Source organism: Prunus avium, chromosome 5 (genome assembly GCF_965620075.1).
Source record: "Prunus avium chromosome 5, drPruAviu1.hap1.1, whole genome shotgun sequence".
In the NCBI taxonomy this organism is placed as follows: Eukaryota; Viridiplantae; Streptophyta; class Magnoliopsida; order Rosales; family Rosaceae; genus Prunus; species Prunus avium.
Window position 1 is genome coordinate 30,442,761 of NC_142288.1, and position 17,001 is coordinate 30,459,761.

Below are 17,001 nucleotides of genomic sequence, written 5' to 3' on the forward strand. Positions count from 1 at the left end.
AAACTTATTAAACAATACACTTGAAAAATGTATGTATTTGTAGGCTAATATCTGACAATGTAATTTTGTAATTTGAATTGATTTTCCTCTAAAGATCATCCATGTAAAGGGTTATTCAAATTGAAAATGAATTCACTATTTTAATATCGACACAATCTTTTTCGATGTTTGTTTTCAAATTCACTTTGTGCCATTACAAGTTTATTATTATTTGTATTTATGGTGTATATTGGGAAATTTAGGCTACAAATAATACTACCTAAATTCCACCGGATCAAATGGTAGACGCAAAAGCAGGAGAAAGGCCGAGAGGGGTAAAAGTAAGAAAATTGAATTATTATTATTATTATATTTTGGTCGTGAAAATGAGAATAGACTGAATAGTGAATATATTCAAGTTATTCCAAGAGCATCAAAAAGAACTAAAACTAAAACGAAGCTTTGGACCACCACCACCTCAATTCAGGAGACCACGCCCCCAAAAGCCTCCACAGAGAAGAAACAAAAGGTAAAGAAGAAAATAAGCAGCGCCAGCAGCAACCGGCCCACTCCCATTACCACCAGGTGCCTCTCTTCTGTTCCTCCGTCGCTTTATTATATCTAACCCTTTTTTGTATTTTTCAGTTTTAAGCTATTCTGTCCCCTTCTTCGATACCCAGAAAATCATTTTGCCCAAAATAACACGAAAAATTAAAAATCAGATCTTGAGTTTCTCTGGCCTAGAAATAGAGTTGTGTTGGGCTCCAACGGCTATGAAACTTTCATGAAAATCAAATCCCACTCCCCAAACTAATAAATCCGTTGGGATTTTGAGGGTTTCTAAATTTTCAATCTATGGATTTGGGAGCCGCAACCTGCTTGTAAGTGACGGATCCACGTTGAAAATGCGTCGTTTTGAGACGGAGAGTCGGGCCGGCACGCTCTTGTGGTGGATTTCACAACTTGGTTTTACATTTTTTTGAGAGAAAAACAATGGTTTTGCTTTTGCTTAGTTGCTCAAAAAATGTGGGAAAAAGGAAATTAAATATTTGATGTTCTGAATATTGGATTTTCCCATTCTTCAGGACACTAGAAGACAAAATGCCGCCAGTCGTTGAGCCTAATACGAGGTAACTTCGTCATTATATTTGGACGAAATAATATCTACTTCATTTTCTTTGCATATATATACTTGGAAATCTGGTTTTTCATTTTCTTAGCAAAAATGGGGCAAACTGGAAGATGGGTTTTTGACTCTTTGTTGTTGTTGGATGAGCTTTTTGTTAATGGATGTCCTCAGGTTTGGTGGGTGATTTTTTGATGCATGTTTGTAGGTTTTAGGAGGCTGAAAATGGGGGACTCAAACTCCGTTGACGTGATTCTGGACTTTCTGCGGAAGAATAGGTTTTCAAGAGCTGAGGCAGCTCTTCGCAGTGAGCTCAGTAATCGTCCTGATTTGAATGGTTTCCTTCAGAAGCTTACTCTTGAAGAGAAGGACTTGGGTAATTCGTTGGAAGCTGAAAATGGGGACAAATTGGTGGTGGAAAATCAAGGGTTGGGGTCTAGGAATGGTGGTGAAGTTTCTAAGGAACTTATAGTGAAAGAGATAGAGTATGGAACTGGTAGAAATGGGTCTGAAAGCAAATGGAAAAATACTGCTTCTATTGGGGAGCGGAATAAATCTATTGAGGTGGCTGGGACAAATCACAAGAGCTTCGCATTCTCTAAAGGTTTAGAGGACACAGTGCTTGATTTATATTCATGGAAGGTCAATCCTAGCAATGGACCTGCAGAACCTTGTCAAAATGATGGAGATGGTAGTATCAATAACTACCCAGAGCCTCAGATATCCCACCAATCAAGGAATCATACAGCTGAGGTTCCTGATTCGGGTAAAGCCATTGTGAAATATGGAGAAGAGAGTATCTTTTCTGGCGAAAAGAAAACTTCTTGGGCTGGAAGTACTAGCAAAGCTAATGTGGAATTGAAGTACGACAGAACCAAAACAAGTGAACCTAAGGAACTTGACCAACAACTTAAGACAAGTACCTCATTCTTCAAAGAAAACGTAGCAGATAATCCATGGTCAAGAATTGATGAACCATCAAATTCACCTTCAGAGATGTGGAAAGATTGTTCTGTCAAGACGGTATTTCCATTCTCCAAGGGGGACATGCCAACAAGTTATGATAGTGCTTCTGCTTCTGACAAAAAAGAAGGAACGAGAAAAGCTGAGTTGACTGATATTAGGGCGACAATAAAGGAGCAGGTTGATGAGGTGGGAAGAGCTTTATACTTAAGCAAGTCACAAGGGAGTTCCGAGCAAAATACCATCAGTAGCTTAGTTTTTCCTATTCTTTCTGAGAATCAAAGGGAAGAGTTCCCTAGGCTGCCGCCTGTCAAACTCAAGTCAGAGGACAAACCATTGAATATTAATTGGGAGGAAAAGTTTGAGCGAGATGTACCTGGCTCAAAACTCAGCGCTGCTGATAATGCTCTTCTTATTGGGTCATATTTGGATGTCCCTATTGGACAAGAAATCAATTCTTCAGGTTAGTTTTGATAAATTTGATAGAGCGTTGTATGCTCACCTAATATTTTTAATTTTAAGTAGCAAATGCAGTAGTCAGTTTATTGTCTGGGCTTTCAGGACTTCTACTCATTGCAGACACTTTTATCCTTATAGGCTTCTCAGCTATTTTCCTTAATGGCCTTTTTTACTCAGTATTACATACACTTTTTATCCTTAGAGGCTTCTCAGCTATTTCATGTTTCTGTTGCAATCATGCTTGATTTTGTCTGCTCAATTTCAGTAGAGATTCTCTTCAATAGGCCTCAAGTTTTTGAATTTCTGAAGTTCTTCAGGGTCAATCTCTGTTGCCACTTGATATTGGTTATTTTGGTACGTCTAGTCTCTGATTTCTTGTTTTAAAATTATTTTTCAGGTGGAAAAAGGAATGTAGGAGGAGGCAGTTGGCTGTCTGTAAGTCAGGGGATTGCAGAGGATGCATCTGATCTGGTTTCTGGTTTTGCTACTGTTGGTGACGGATTGAGTGAATCTGTTGACTATCCAAATGAGTATTGGGACTCTGATGAATATGATGATGATGATGATGTGGGATACATGAGACAACCTATTGAAGATGAGGCCTGGTTTCTGGCCCATGAAATCGATTACCCAAGTGACAATGAAAAGGGAACAGGGCATGGGAGTGTTCCGGATCCACAGGAAAGAGGTCCAACCAAAGATGAGGATGATGACCAATCTTTTGCTGAGGAGGATTCTTACTTTTCTGGTGAGCGGTACTTTCAAGCGAAAAATGTTGAACCAATTGTAACTTCAGATGATCCTATAGGACTAACAGTGACTGAATTGTATGGGAGGAGTGATGAGAATGATTTAATAGCTCAATATGATGGACAGTTGATGGATGAAGAGGAACTTAATTTGATGCGTGCAGAACCTGTCTGGCAGGGCTTTGTCACTCAGACTAATGAACTCATCATGTTAGGGGATGGGAAAGTTCTGAATGACTGTGGAAGGCCACGTCTAGATGATGTTTGTGTGGATGATGATCAGCTTGGTTCAGTAAGATCAATAGGTGTGGGAATCAATAGTGATGCTGCTGATATTGGCAGTGAAGTACGGGAAAGTTTGGTTGGCGGCAGTAGTGAAGGGGATCTAGAATACTTTCGAGACCATGATGTAGGAATTGGTGGGCCCCGGAAGCATCATCATGAATCAGATAAGAAAAACATTGATAGATCTAACAAGGACAAAAAGAGAACTAGTAAACATGAGGCAAATAAATATATAGTTGAGACTGATACGGGTGCATCGAGACAGAAGAAAAGTCATACAGAAGGGGTATTTTCATTCCCTCCACCACTTAGAGATGGACAATTGGTGCAGGCAAGCTCTAGTAAATCTTTATGGTCAAACAACTGCAATGCTGTTGTCACTGATGAAACTGATGACTGTATGGTGGGTTCTGATAACATGCTCGCTTCATGGAGGCAGAAAAGTAATGATTCCTCACCTAGAATGAGTTCTAGGGACGAAAATAATGCTAATGCTGTTAGATCCACAAACTCTACTCCCTCAACACTCTCTAATTATGCTTATGCCGAGAGAGAGCATGCCAAGCAAGAAGAAGAAGATAAAATTGCTGCTGTTAGGGAAGAAGATACAGGAGCATCACTTGAGGATGAAGAGGCAGCTGCTGTGCAAGAGCAAGTAAGGCAAATAAAGGCTCAAGAGGAAGAGTTTGAGACCTTCAACCTCAAGATTGTGCATAGAAAAAACAGGTATGTCTTCACCTATGCACTAATCTCAAATATAAATTAATCGATCATGGTTCTTTACGGGAGAATTGTGCTTGGGCATAGGATGTTTCTGTTTACACCAATAGTAAATTTAAAAAGTTCTGAAAACTATTGAAGCTACTGTACTGTAGTTTTAGGTTGTTTTCTTGAAGAAAATAATTGTACAGTAATGCATCTATCTGTAATAATGAAGATTTTGCAGCTATCTACCTATGCCATGGTTTCCCTAAATCCTAAACCCTTGGTTCTTTTATCTTTTTATCATTTTAACCTAATAAAAAGAAATCATCCTATCTGTTTGAGCTTCTTGATCTGCTAATTGTACAATCAGTTACTTGATTGCAACTACCCCCTTTTTTATTGGGGATAAGAAACGTGAATATTTATAAAAGATAAAACAACCCTCTTTTCTTTTGTTGTGTCATGTGGGTTATTAATCGATGAGTGTGATCTCTTTTAGATGGCTCTCAGCTTTTTCTGATAAGTGTTGCTGCTTTGAAGCTCTTCTTTGCCATTTATACTGTCGTTGGTTACTTAACTTGCTTCTGGTAGACTATTTGAACTCATGTTTTTATTGCACAGAACTGGGTTTGAAGAGGACAAAAATTTTCATGTTGTGTTGAATTCTGTGATAGCCGGGCGCTATCATGTCACCGAATATCTTGGATCAGCTGCTTTCAGCAAAGCTATACAAGCGCATGATCTGCATACAGGCATGGATGTTTGTGTGAAAATTATAAAGAACAACAAAGATTTCTTTGATCAGAGTCTTGATGAGATAAAGCTTCTCAAATACGTCAATAAGCATGATCCTGCTGACAAGTACCACATTCTACGTTTGTACGATTACTTCTATTATCGAGTAAGGGAATGTACAATTTTCATACTTATCTTGTTTGGTTTTGAGCTTTTATAATATTTTGGCATAGATTTTTGTTTAATACGTGCACATTTGCTGGATTTGAATTACTTGTCTTTCATTGTCTTGTGTATCTGTGATCCCCATGCTCTGGGGAAGTGCCTTTCTGCTAGCATGGAGAGAGCAACACTTGAAAATTTTATATGGCTTCTTGTGGTTAGTCATTATACGATTGAGGTTCCTTTTAGGGGATGTTTCATACAATCATATATTATATTGACAACTTGCTTCTCGTGTTTAGTGTATTGATCTTGTTTATGAAATGATGTATTGCATATGAATATGAAATGAATGATAACTTGATTTGCATTTGACTTTTTCTTTGTAGGAACATCTGTTGATAGTGTGTGAACTTCTCAAAGCAAACTTGTATGAATTTCATAAATTTAATCGGGAGTCAGGAGGGGAGGTCTACTTCACAATGCCAAGACTGCAGGTTTGTTGGGTTCCATTTTCTACTTGATGACCATCAGCTTTATGCCTTGCTGGCGTGTAAACTTTGCTGATTTTTTTTTTTTGCAGTCAATTACGATTCAGTGTCTAGAGGCGCTTCAGTTTTTGCATGGCCTTGGCCTGATACATTGTGACTTGAAGCCTGAGAATATACTGGTGAAAAGCTACAGTAGGTGTGAGGTGAAAGTCATTGATCTTGGGAGTAGTTGCTTTGAGACAGATCATCTCTGCTCCTATGTTCAGTCCAGATCATATCGTGCTCCTGAGGTTATCTTGGGACTTCCATATGATAAGAAGATAGATATATGGTCACTTGGCTGCATCTTGTCCGAACTTTGTACTGGCAATGTAAGTGCTATGCATCCAGATATGCTTGTGATTAGATTTCTGTTTTTATTATCTAATACAAGCGTGTGGATAATGGATTATAGCATGTGGTTGTCATTTTAATTCTGTTTTCTTGTCTTCTACTCTTCTTATTCTCTTTTGGTGAGTAGTTACAAACAAGATAAAACTAAAAGGAATATTTTTGACTTTGTTTGCTTATTAGCAAATAACACAATTATCTGTTATTTGTGATCTGTTAATATTAATCTCTAACCTGACTGCTAGTTGAAGTAAATCCCAGCTTCTGTACAACCTGGTTTACGTGGCCTGTACATAAAGTAGCCACTATCATTGATTGACTAATTGTTATCATTCTGTATGAACGTCCCTGTTAAGTTTCCATTCATCCACAAATTCATTTTAGTGGATGTAGACATGAAAATTGTAACATGGGTTCGTGAGATTGTGTTTTGATATATTACAAAACAAAAACAAAAAAGTGCGCTTTTAATATATTGTTTTACAGACTTGTCTAGTCAATGATATAGCACCAAATTCAATGTCATCTACAACTGAGTGCCTGAATAGAAAATCTGGAATTTACCTGGTTAGATGACATTAGCTCTGTCGTGGCAGTCTTCTAGTATGCAATTTTTTTTATATATTTTTATTTCCATTGGATCAACTACTCAACTTTTCTAAAAAACAAAAATTTATGATACTGGTGCTAAATGTAGAAGTGAACTTGCTTTTTCTAGGTGCTCTTCCAGAATGATTCACCTGCAACTTTACTTGCACGGGTGATGGGGATCATTTGCCCCATTGATCAAAGTATGCTAGCCAAAGGACGTGATACATACAAATACTTCACAAAAAATCACATGCTTTATGAACGGAATCAGGTAACCTATATGGTTTTGAGTTAATTAAAATTTTCTCTTAAATCTTTGGAAACTTAACACATTACCATTCTCCAATTTTTGTTTGTAGTTTTTTGTATAAACACTGTTAATGCTGGATTTATTTATTTTTCTGATAAGTGGTGCTATTCTCCTCTGTTCTTCAGGAAACTAACAGACTGGAATATCTGATACCGAAAAAGACATCCTTGAGGCACCGGCTGCCAATGGGGGACCAAGGCTTCATTGACTTTGTTGCTCATCTGCTTGAGATAAACCCGAAGAAGCGCCCTTCTGCATCTGAAGCTCTGAAGCACCCGTGGCTATCATATCCTTATGAACCCATATCATCTTGAAGACTTGAACCATCTGAGAAGTTTCTTGGTAAAGAGAACATAGTGCAGTTGCGCTTGCATTTTGGAGTTTTGGGCGTCTAATTGTGAAGAGGCTTCATTTGATTGGAATGAGTTATCCATTTGAAGGAGATTATGGCCCTTAACACTGCTGCACAATGAATGCATTGAAAGGTGTGTTTGGGACAGTTTAATTATGGCCCTTTCGTTCCTACCCCTTTACCAAGTTGTATTCCAATTAGCTGTAATCAAGAATGTAATTTTGCACGCACTGTATTCTTAGGTTCTTCTTTCTTCGCTTTGTTTGTTCTGATGGAAGGGGAATCTTGAAATCTTGTTGTACATGATTGTGTGATATTCTTTTAGGTAATTTAGTAATATCTTGTGAAATAGTTGCTTGTCCAATTTTGGTTTAGCCCATGACGAGACTGCTGCATTGTACCGTATGGTTTATGGTTTTCTTTTCAATTCCAAGGAAAGACATGGTAGGATATCAAAATTTCCCGGTGATGTTGAGATAATGAAGGTTTCAATTCTTTCATTTTGTCTTTAGGGCGTAAAGAATGAGGACTTAAGGGGCATGCATGAGTTTTTGCAACTGCTTGCATGGCGTTTATTGTTCCTTTCGTCTTCCGTTTACCTTCTTAAAACTTTTTTAGGTGGCTCAAACAAGTTGCAGTGCAGCTATTGTTTAATGGCAACGTCATCATGTCCTCACAAACTATGCAGAATGATTTGCAGTTAAACCTTAATTATGTGTTAATCAAGAGAGAACAAAGAGAATGACATGAATGGCTTGTTTGGGAGAAGGGAACGACTGATAGAACTGCTTAATAATCAAGAGTGCTTCTAAAAACGTTTATAAACAGAAGTGCTTTTTACATGAGGAATTCTAAACGAACCCAAACCCAATTAAATTTCTTATCGGAAATTGATTGGATTTTGGGCGGATGAAATTGAGTCGGCCCAAATTGTACTTGTCAAAATACGCTAGAAAACGCCATGGCCCAAATTGGGCGGCTGGCTGCTTCTAATTTTCAAAGGCCCTCCACTTACAGGCTCCGGCTCCAATTGAATTGATCTGCCAATTTGCATATTTCGTTCGTTCAGAAAAACAATGGAGGAGAAGGACGAACAACCATCAGAATCAGAAGCAGCAGCAGCAGCAGCAAAAACCTCACTCTTCCCTGTACTACCCGTCTCTCAACAAATCACAAGCGTCCCTCACTGGCTTTCCAATACCAGCTTCACCACCCAACTCTCCGTCATAAACGACCCCGTTATCTCACACTTCAAACCTGACCCGCTTCCGTCACCACCGCCACCGCAAGAACATGAAGAGGAGGAGGTGCCGTCCCAAGCAAAGCCATACGAGATGCTGGAATCTTCTTCTGGATCCGATAGAAGCGATGAGAGAGACAGGACGACAAAGAAGAAAAAGCATAAGAAGAGGAAGAACAAGAGGAGGAGAGAGAGGTCCGTTGAGAGAGGCCGTAGAGAATTCGCCGATTACGGGTCGAGAAAGTCGAGCGTTCGGGCTTGGGCCGATTCCGAGACTAAACCTTCCAAAGATTATTTCCTTGATTCTCATGGCGACCGCGACAATTTGGTGTTTGGATGTCTCTACAGGTATTTTGCTATTTTAGTTCGATAATATCTTTTTGTCTCACTTTCCTTCAGTCTTTCTTTGGTCACTGACAAAGCATTGCTAATTGCTATGCTTACATTTGGTGTATGTTTAGTTGGAAGTTTAATTTTCTCGGCAATAAAATCAAATTTTTATATCCAAATTGATTCGTTTTGATGCTATCGCTATGAAGATGAAGCTTTTGAATTGACTGTCCCTAATTTGTAATGCAGAATGGACGTTGCTCGCTACAAGCCTTTTGCGGAGGTATCTGGGAGTGATTTTCAAGGTTTGTATCGGTGGAACCAGACAGGTTCAACACTGGATAGAGATGCCGATGTTGATGCATTGGATGGTAAACTAAAATCTGCTGGTCGCTATTGGTCTGCAAAGTACATGGCTTTGGAACGCCATAAGAACTTAAAGCGTGCTCGCATACTTGTCCCCAGAGACCTTGCGGTTACAGTTTCCGGTGATTTTATTCCTTTAACGGATAGTCAATCATCCAATGAAGGTGTTGATGGCGATGATTCACTCTCAAGAACTTCAGTGGTTGAAGAATCTTGGGAAGATGAAGTACTACGCAAAACACGGGAGTTTAACAAATTGACGAGGGAGCAGCCCCATGATGAAAAGGTTTGGTTAGCTTTCGCGGAATTTCAAGACAGGGTTGCTGATATGCAACCCCAGAAAGGCGCTCGGTTGCAGACACTGGAAAAAAAGATTAGCATACTGGAGAAGGCGGCTGAGCTTAACCCAGATAATGAAGACCTGTTGCTTTCTCTTCTAAAGGCTTACCAAAGCAGAGACAGTTCTGATGTGTTAATTAGTAGATGGGAAAGGATACTCATTCAACATTCAGGAAGTTACAAGTTGTGGAGAGAGTTTTTGCGTGTATTTCAAGGGGAGTTCTCAAGGTTCAAGGTTTCAGATATGAGAAAAATGTACGCACATGCAATCCAGGCTTTATCTGCTGCATGCAGAAAGCACATTAGGCAGGTTCTCAAATTTACTTAATGTTTTAATGTTCTATTTTTTTTTTTTTTTAATAGAAATGTTTTATGTTATATTGGAGATTGTATTTATCTATTCACTATTACTTTCTCAAGAGATCAAGGGAATGTAGGAAATGAAGATAAAACTAGGTGTAGACCAAAAAGAAGAAGATAAATATCAGCATTAAATTTGGAATGAAAATAGCTATTTCAGCCTTTTGTTGGTCCCTGATGTTTTCCTGGTAACACTGGATGTACATCCCTAACAATGAACTGCAAAATGGGTTGGAAATAATTACATCGCCTTATGGGGTTTATTTATACATTAGACTTTAAGACTACTAAAATGTTATGTGTTCAACACTTTAAGACTTTTTTTTCTGCTTTGTGCCTCATTTTATTTCCCAATTTTCTGTGGCATCTATGGTTGTGGCTGCTCTAGGAATTGGAGGTTTTGAATTAGGCATCTTGAGACTTTAACTGCATTTATTGTTTCTTCTAGCTATTTTGTCTACTTATTTTTGTCTTCCATTGCAGCATGAGATATAAGATTTAATAATTTCCCAAGCGTCTGAGGTTAACTTATTTTGGTTTACATGTGGTTCCCATTTGATGCAGGTTTGCCAAGCTGAAGACCGTCCTCCAGATCTTGCTACTGTTCAACTAGAACTTGGTCTGGTTAATATATTTATCAGTTTCTGTAGGTTTGAATGGCAGGCTGGCTATCAAGAGTTGGCCACTGCTCTATTTCAGGCTGAAATTGAATTCAGTTTGTTTTGTCCTTCATTACTCCTCACTGAGCAGAGTAAACAGATACTGTTTGAGCACTTTTGGAATAGTGATGGTGCAAGAGTTGGAGAAGAAGGTGCTCTTGGTTGGTCCACGTGGTTGGAGAAAGAGGAAGAAAATAGGCAGAGGGTTATCCAAGAGGAGGCTGCACATGATAATGAAGGTGGCTGGACAGGTTGGTCGGAACCACTAACCAAAAATAAGGAAAATAGTTTAAAGACAGAAAAGGAATCTGAAAGTAATGTTGTAGTGGAGGAGTTTCAAGAAGAATTTGAGGAAGAAGATGTCAAGAAAGAAGAAGATACTGAAGCTTTGCTAAAGATGCTAGGAATTGATGTTGATGTTGGTACTAGTGGTGAGATTAAAGACACTTCAACCTGGATCAAATGGTCGGAAGAAGAGTTATCGAGAGATTGTGTTCAATGGATGCCTGTTCATGCAAGAGGTTCACTCCTTCTCTGTGTGAATATGAATGTTCTTTCATGGGTGCATGCATCTATCTCTTGGTCTTTGCCTATTTTTTTGTTTCCCTTTGTTCTTTTCCCATTCATTGTCTTGCAATGAAACTCTTTTCGCGTTTAAGATGTAAATGTGCTTGAAGTTATTATGCATTCATCATTCCTGATAGCGATGCTCACAAAGTACTTACATTGGGTTTGAATATGAAACAGCTGCTATCTCTCATAATGTTGGTACACCCGATGGAGAAGCAGATGAGCACCTTTCGAGAGTAATAATGTTTGAAGATGTCAACGAGTACTTATTTTCCTTGAGCTCATCTGAGGCCCGTTTATCTCTAGTATTGCAATTCATTGATTTCTTTGGTGGGAAAACCTCTCAGTGGTGAGGTCCTATTATCACTTTATCTGTATAATCTTATCCGCTGTTGCATTGGATCTAGGTTCATATTTTCTTTTGTCCTTTTTTGACAAAATAAGGGAACCTGACTTCCACAATGAAAGTAGACACTAATTGATGATATGCTTTTACCCCTCCCCCAAAACAGGATATCTACAAACAGTTCAACTTGGGCTGAGAAAGTCCTTAGCTTTGAGGCATTGCCAGATTCTATATTACAAACTTTGAGAAGGGTTCATAATTTTTTAAGCAAAACACAAGGCAGTTCAAGTAATTTCAGCTTGGAATCTCTCTTGGGTACCTCCAATGACATCTACAGAAGAACAGACCTGATGAAATTTCTTCGTAATGCTACCTTGCTCTCTTTATCTGTTTTTCCACGTAATTTTGTCCTAGAAGATGCTGCTTTAGTTGCTGAAGAGCTATCTGTTATGAATTCGAATCCTTCCAGCTGTTCTGTGACCCCATGTCGAGCTCTCGCAAAGTTTCTCTTAAAGAGTGACCGTCAGGTAGTAGTTATGTTTGAGTCTCTAATGGCGGATATACACACATCATATCTTTCATATATAGGTCCTTGTTTTTAGATAAGGTTCTTTTAATATCTTAAATTCTAAAGCTATGAATTGTTTGGCCCTCATTTAGTAATTTTTTCCAGGTTTTGAGTGACCCATATTGTTTATAAAAAGGTTTTGAGTGTTTTCAATGAGGGACATGAAATAATTTGAGAAAGTTCCTATAAACATTTGGATATGTAGTGAATTTTTATATATTTATCTATTTTTATAAATAAGTTGGCAAGGCAAGGCAAATTTTAAGTTGTTAATTATTATTTATATATATTTTTATAAATAATCTGTAGTGAATTTTTTTTATCCCTCAACATTGGATTTGAGTTGGCATAGCCTACAGTTATTAACTTCTGTATCTTATTAAAAGGTAGCAGTTGTGAGTAAGTTGGTCATTTTGCGAAATTAAATGATTGCACCTTCTCACATGCTCTAAAGAGGCGACCTTTTCTTTATTGAGTAACGGATTTGTATGATAGAATTCCTGATCTTGTCTATTTTGGCACTTTATACAAATAGGATGTATTGCTATGTGGAGTTTATGCAAGAAGAGAGGCTTTTCATGGAAATATTGATCATGCAAGAAGAGTATTTGACATGGCATTGTCATCTATTGAAGGGCTTCCTTTGGTAAGATCTATATGTTTATTTAAAATAACTTTTGTAGTGGCATATCAATTTAGCTACTGATGTTTGTTTGTGCTGAAAACTCGTAATGTTATTTTTCAAAGTACATGTTAGTCATGTCAATGCTGATAGCAGCATATAGTTGAGAGATTGTGAGCCCGTTGGTGTAATGTTATTTTTTAAATTACATGTTAACATGCGATCATATTGAACCTTACTACTACAATTTTATATTTCATGTCTTCTTTTTGGTCTGAAATATTTCACTTCTGTGTTGAGTGTTTATGCTGACTTTGGCTGTCAACCTTCTGTAAACTTGTATCTCAAGTCTGATATCAATTTGATAAACCTCTTAATTTTTTCTCAGTTAGATATGAATTCTCATGAGGCTGTTAGGTTTTGGATACTCAGTGTGTATTGTGGATGACTAGAACTTAGGTTACCTCCAATTTGGCATCCTATATTTTGAGGTGTTACCTCTTTCTTTCCTTGTTTTGGATTCCTTTCAATAATTTTTCAATTTTTTATCTGAAGGTTTTCTGTGGACTTTGTTTGTTGGTATTTACTCGATGTTTCTACATTAATTTATTGAGCAGGAATTACGGTCTAATGCTTCCCTTCTATATTTCTGGTATGCTGAGACGGAACTTGGTAACAATAATGGCAGTGGGTGTGAATCATCATTTCGTGCGATGCATATTTTATTTTGCTTAGGAAGTGGTGTAACATATAGTCCATATAAAAGTCAACCATCAAATTTGCAATTGCTGAGAGCACGCCAAGGTTTCAAAGAAAGAATAAGGACAGTACAAATGGCATGGGTGCGAGGTGTTATAGATGATCAATCTGTTGCTCTCATATGTTCTGCAGCTTTATTTGAAGAGTTAACCTCCGGATGGGCTGCTGGTATTGAAGTTCTAGATCAGGCTTTTTCAATGGTGCTCCCAGGTATTTTTCTTGAGCATCTCATTGTGCCCTCTTTTTTTTCGGTCGGACTCATTATGTCCTCTTTAATTACTGACATGTGATGGTTCAAGTATTTTACTTCATTTCTGCCAGTCATATTCTGGTTGCTCGACCCTTTATGTCCTATGAAAGTCAAAGGTTTGGTAAAAGTATGAAATCTAATTCTGCGCAGGTGTTAGTAATGATATTGAACATCAACTTGATTGTGTTGATACTTGTGATGAAAATTTTGAGGTATCTAAGTAGTGGAAGAATGAGGGAGAATGTTCTACAAAGCAATCCAGACATCAGAGATACCAGATATGCACGAATAAAGGAAATATATACTTATCAAAAGACAAGTCTAATTAATGAAAGGATAGTTCACCTATTTGCAGATGAGGCTAGCATCAATACCCCGGAGAACAAAAAGGAGCAAATTCTAATTTATTCAACTCTATTTGCCATTACAGGATTCAAATTGTAAGGAACCAATTAACAGGGCTTGGAACTTTGAGGAATCAATTGACTGCTGAGGCTTGAGTCTTAATTCAGCAAATGCTTAACGAGAATGGAAATAAAAATCACAGCTTCTATAATATTATATTAAGCTATTGCACTTTCCTTCTGATGCTCATTATTTGACTGTAAAATAATTAGAATATACTTAAAACTTTGTGCTTATCTTGACTGCATGTGAACTGCAGAGAGAAAGAGCCGCAGTTATCAACTTGAATTTATGTTCAACTTTTACATGAAGATGCTTTGGAGACATCGTGGTCAATCAAGTCTATCAAAATGCTGGGAGTCCATATTGCAGGGGCTTCAAATATTTCCGTTCAGCCCAGAACTTTTAAATGATTTAATCGAGGTTGGCCATCTTTATACAACACCTAATAAACTGCGATGGGTGTTTGATGACTGCTGTCAGAAGTACGATGTTTTTCCTTCTGGCCCTCTTTATTGTAATATGATTATTTAAATTGTGGTAACATATGCATTATGTGTGATATATTTTCTTTTTTACCTCAAATATCCATAGGAAACCATCTGTGATCGTCTGGCTTTTTGCGTTGTCATTTGAGATGAGTAAAGGGGGATCACAGCATAGGATCCGTGGATTGTTTGAAAGGGCATTGGCAAGTGATAGGTTTCATAACTCAGTTGTTCTTTGGCGCTGCTACATTGCATATGAGATGAAGGTAGCATGCAATCCTTCAGCAGCTAGGCGGAATTTCTTTCGAGCTATTCATGCCTGCCCATGGTAAGATCTTGTTCCCTTATACAATTTCTTGTTTAAACAATTTCTGCCCAAACAAGGCCATGAATATGGTCTTATCACGACTTGAACAATTTCATGATCTGTTTATTGGCTGCTGCTTGTTAACTTTGTTTAATATCTATCATAGGTCAAAAAAGCTATGGCTTGATGGGTTTCTCAAATTAAATTCTACCTTATCTGCAAAAGAGCTGTCAGATCTCCAAGAAGTTATGCGGGATAAGGAGCTGAATCTGAGGACAGACATATATGAAATTCTTTTGCAAGATGAGCTTGTACTTTAACAATTGCTGTACGAATCCCCTAATGGTACCAGGTTAGTGTAATACTTGATCAAACGGGTTGGAAGAGATTGTACGATGTATAACTGAACCATGAATATGGTGCACTGTCATACTAGTGTAATACTTGAAGATAGGTACAAGTTAAACAGATGTATAACTGAGATTTTGTTGCTTAAATGTTATGAAATTCATTATCTTATTAACATAGGCATAAGAAATTGATATCTCTACCTCTCTCTGAACCTAATTAAAAACATTTATTCTCACAATATTTTGAAATACTATGTAACGGTGAAAAATGAATGAAGCTGCGGAAAACATTCATACAGTGCATATACTGCAATTATTTGGTTTCATGGTGAACATAGTGGTCGATGATCAAACACAGTGCATATACAGCAATTATTTGGTTTCATGGTGAACATAGTGGTTGATGATCAAACACGGCAATCTTTCAGAAGTTACTGAACATAAAAGAAATAAGAGAAACGTGAATTATGATGCCTAGTATCATCTGTGGCTTGTCACTGCACCTGATGGAGAGGGTATTTCACTTGAGTTATGGTGGCCTAAAGGGGGCGGGGGTGCTTCATATTTGTTGGGGCCACTGGAAGAGGGTGTTTGTAGCACTGGTGGTGAATCAGGTGGTGATAGACCTGGGGGTGGCAGAGAACCTGGTGGTGGTGAATTATGTGGTGATGGACCTGAGGGCGGCGGTGAATCTTTGGGTGGTGATGGACCTGGGGCCGGTGAATCTGAGGGTGTTGAATCTGGTGGTGGTGGTGGTGATGCGTTGTTGGGTGGACAAGACATTCCAGAGAGACAATTTCCGGTTAAACTGACAAAACAATTTGAAAGAAAAACAGAACCCTCTAGGTTATATTAAAACATTAAAATGGTTTCAAGATAATGAACATAACAGATTTGTAGAGCATGCATTAGACCAAATCAAGAACCAAAACACATAAGATGAGACGAGGAACATTTTACTTACACTAATTTCAGGTGTTTATTTCGTGTAAGAGAGGTGGGTATGGATCTATTCAGTCTATTCTCTGACAAATCACTGGGAAGAATAGAAATTAGTTCCCGTGTATGCAGTGCTCAGTTAGCTAAATAGTTGTTCTGTTGATTGATGAAACTCACAGTAGATTTAGATTAGGCAAGGAGTCAAGGAAATCAGGATAGGTCCATCCAAGCTGTTATTGAGAAAATCACTGCAAATCAAAAGAAAATTTGAAGCTTAGAAATTAATTAATGCGATATATGCAAGGTTAACTTATTACACATTTGTATTAATAACATTAAATACGCGACTCACATCTTTTGCAGCCCATCCATGGAACTAAAGTCTGGAAGCGGGCCAGACAGGCCGAAGCCACTGAGTTTCCTGGTTTTTTTCATTTTTTAACATGATCACTTCAATACACACTTACGGTGAGGTTACGCGAGGAGTGGCATGAATACTAGTAATAGTGCATTCAACCCATTCCCATGCAAAGGATGATGGAAGACAGGGATCGCCACTCCATTTCCGTAGTTTCTCAAACTCTCTCTGCAGTTCTGCTAGCCCTTCCACTACATTATATATAATTTTTATATCAGAGAAAATTAATGTACGAAATGTATATATATCTACGCATTAATTGACTCTATATATATATATATTAGATTTTAATAAAAACACTGTAATGGATTGTAGCAAACCATCTTTAGTGCTGGTTTTTGCTTGGGTTAGAGGGCCAGTGATAGTATAGAGTTCATAGGCATTGATG

General features: G+C 37.9%; 2 protein-coding genes across 5 annotated transcripts; both read left to right on the top strand.

Moving 5' to 3' along the window:
* Nucleotides 1–405: 405 nt before the first annotated feature.
* Nucleotides 406–7,661, top strand: LOC110745207 (uncharacterized). 3 transcript variants are annotated; one of them, XM_021945286.2, is made up of 9 exons: nt 406–564; nt 1,065–1,109; nt 1,314–2,531; nt 2,925–4,287; nt 4,888–5,167; nt 5,553–5,660; nt 5,747–6,025; nt 6,763–6,906; nt 7,071–7,661. In XM_021945286.2, exons 3-9 carry the CDS (start codon nt 1,331–1,333, stop codon nt 7,257–7,259), a joined length of 3,564 nt encoding a protein of 1,187 aa, XP_021800978.2. In that variant the 5' UTR covers nt 406–564; nt 1,065–1,109; nt 1,314–1,330; the 3' UTR covers nt 7,260–7,661. The 3 variants fall into 3 exon arrangements, with proteins under 3 accessions (XP_021800978.2, XP_021800986.2, XP_088109353.1); XM_021945294.2 differs by lacking the exon at nt 406–564 and adding an exon at nt 571–928; XM_088253227.1 differs by lacking the exons at nt 406–564; nt 1,065–1,109 and having other exon boundaries at nt 1,304–2,531.
* A 624-nt stretch (nt 7,662–8,285) lies between these two features.
* Nucleotides 8,286–15,452, top strand: LOC110746625 (uncharacterized). 2 transcript variants are annotated; one of them, XM_088253439.1, is made up of 10 exons: nt 8,291–8,885; nt 9,117–9,882; nt 10,497–11,112; nt 11,339–11,510; nt 11,674–12,034; nt 12,611–12,721; nt 13,315–13,666; nt 14,371–14,596; nt 14,706–14,927; nt 15,073–15,452. In XM_088253439.1, exons 1-10 carry the CDS (start codon nt 8,374–8,376, stop codon nt 15,224–15,226), a joined length of 3,492 nt encoding a protein of 1,163 aa, XP_088109565.1. In that variant the 5' UTR covers nt 8,291–8,373; the 3' UTR covers nt 15,227–15,452. The 2 variants fall into 2 exon arrangements, 1 of the variants encoding a protein (XP_088109565.1); XR_015835969.1 differs by lacking the exons at nt 14,706–14,927; nt 15,073–15,452 and adding an exon at nt 13,857–14,146 and having other exon boundaries at nt 8,286–8,885; nt 14,371–14,509.
* Nucleotides 15,453–17,001: the final 1,549 nt, after the last annotated feature.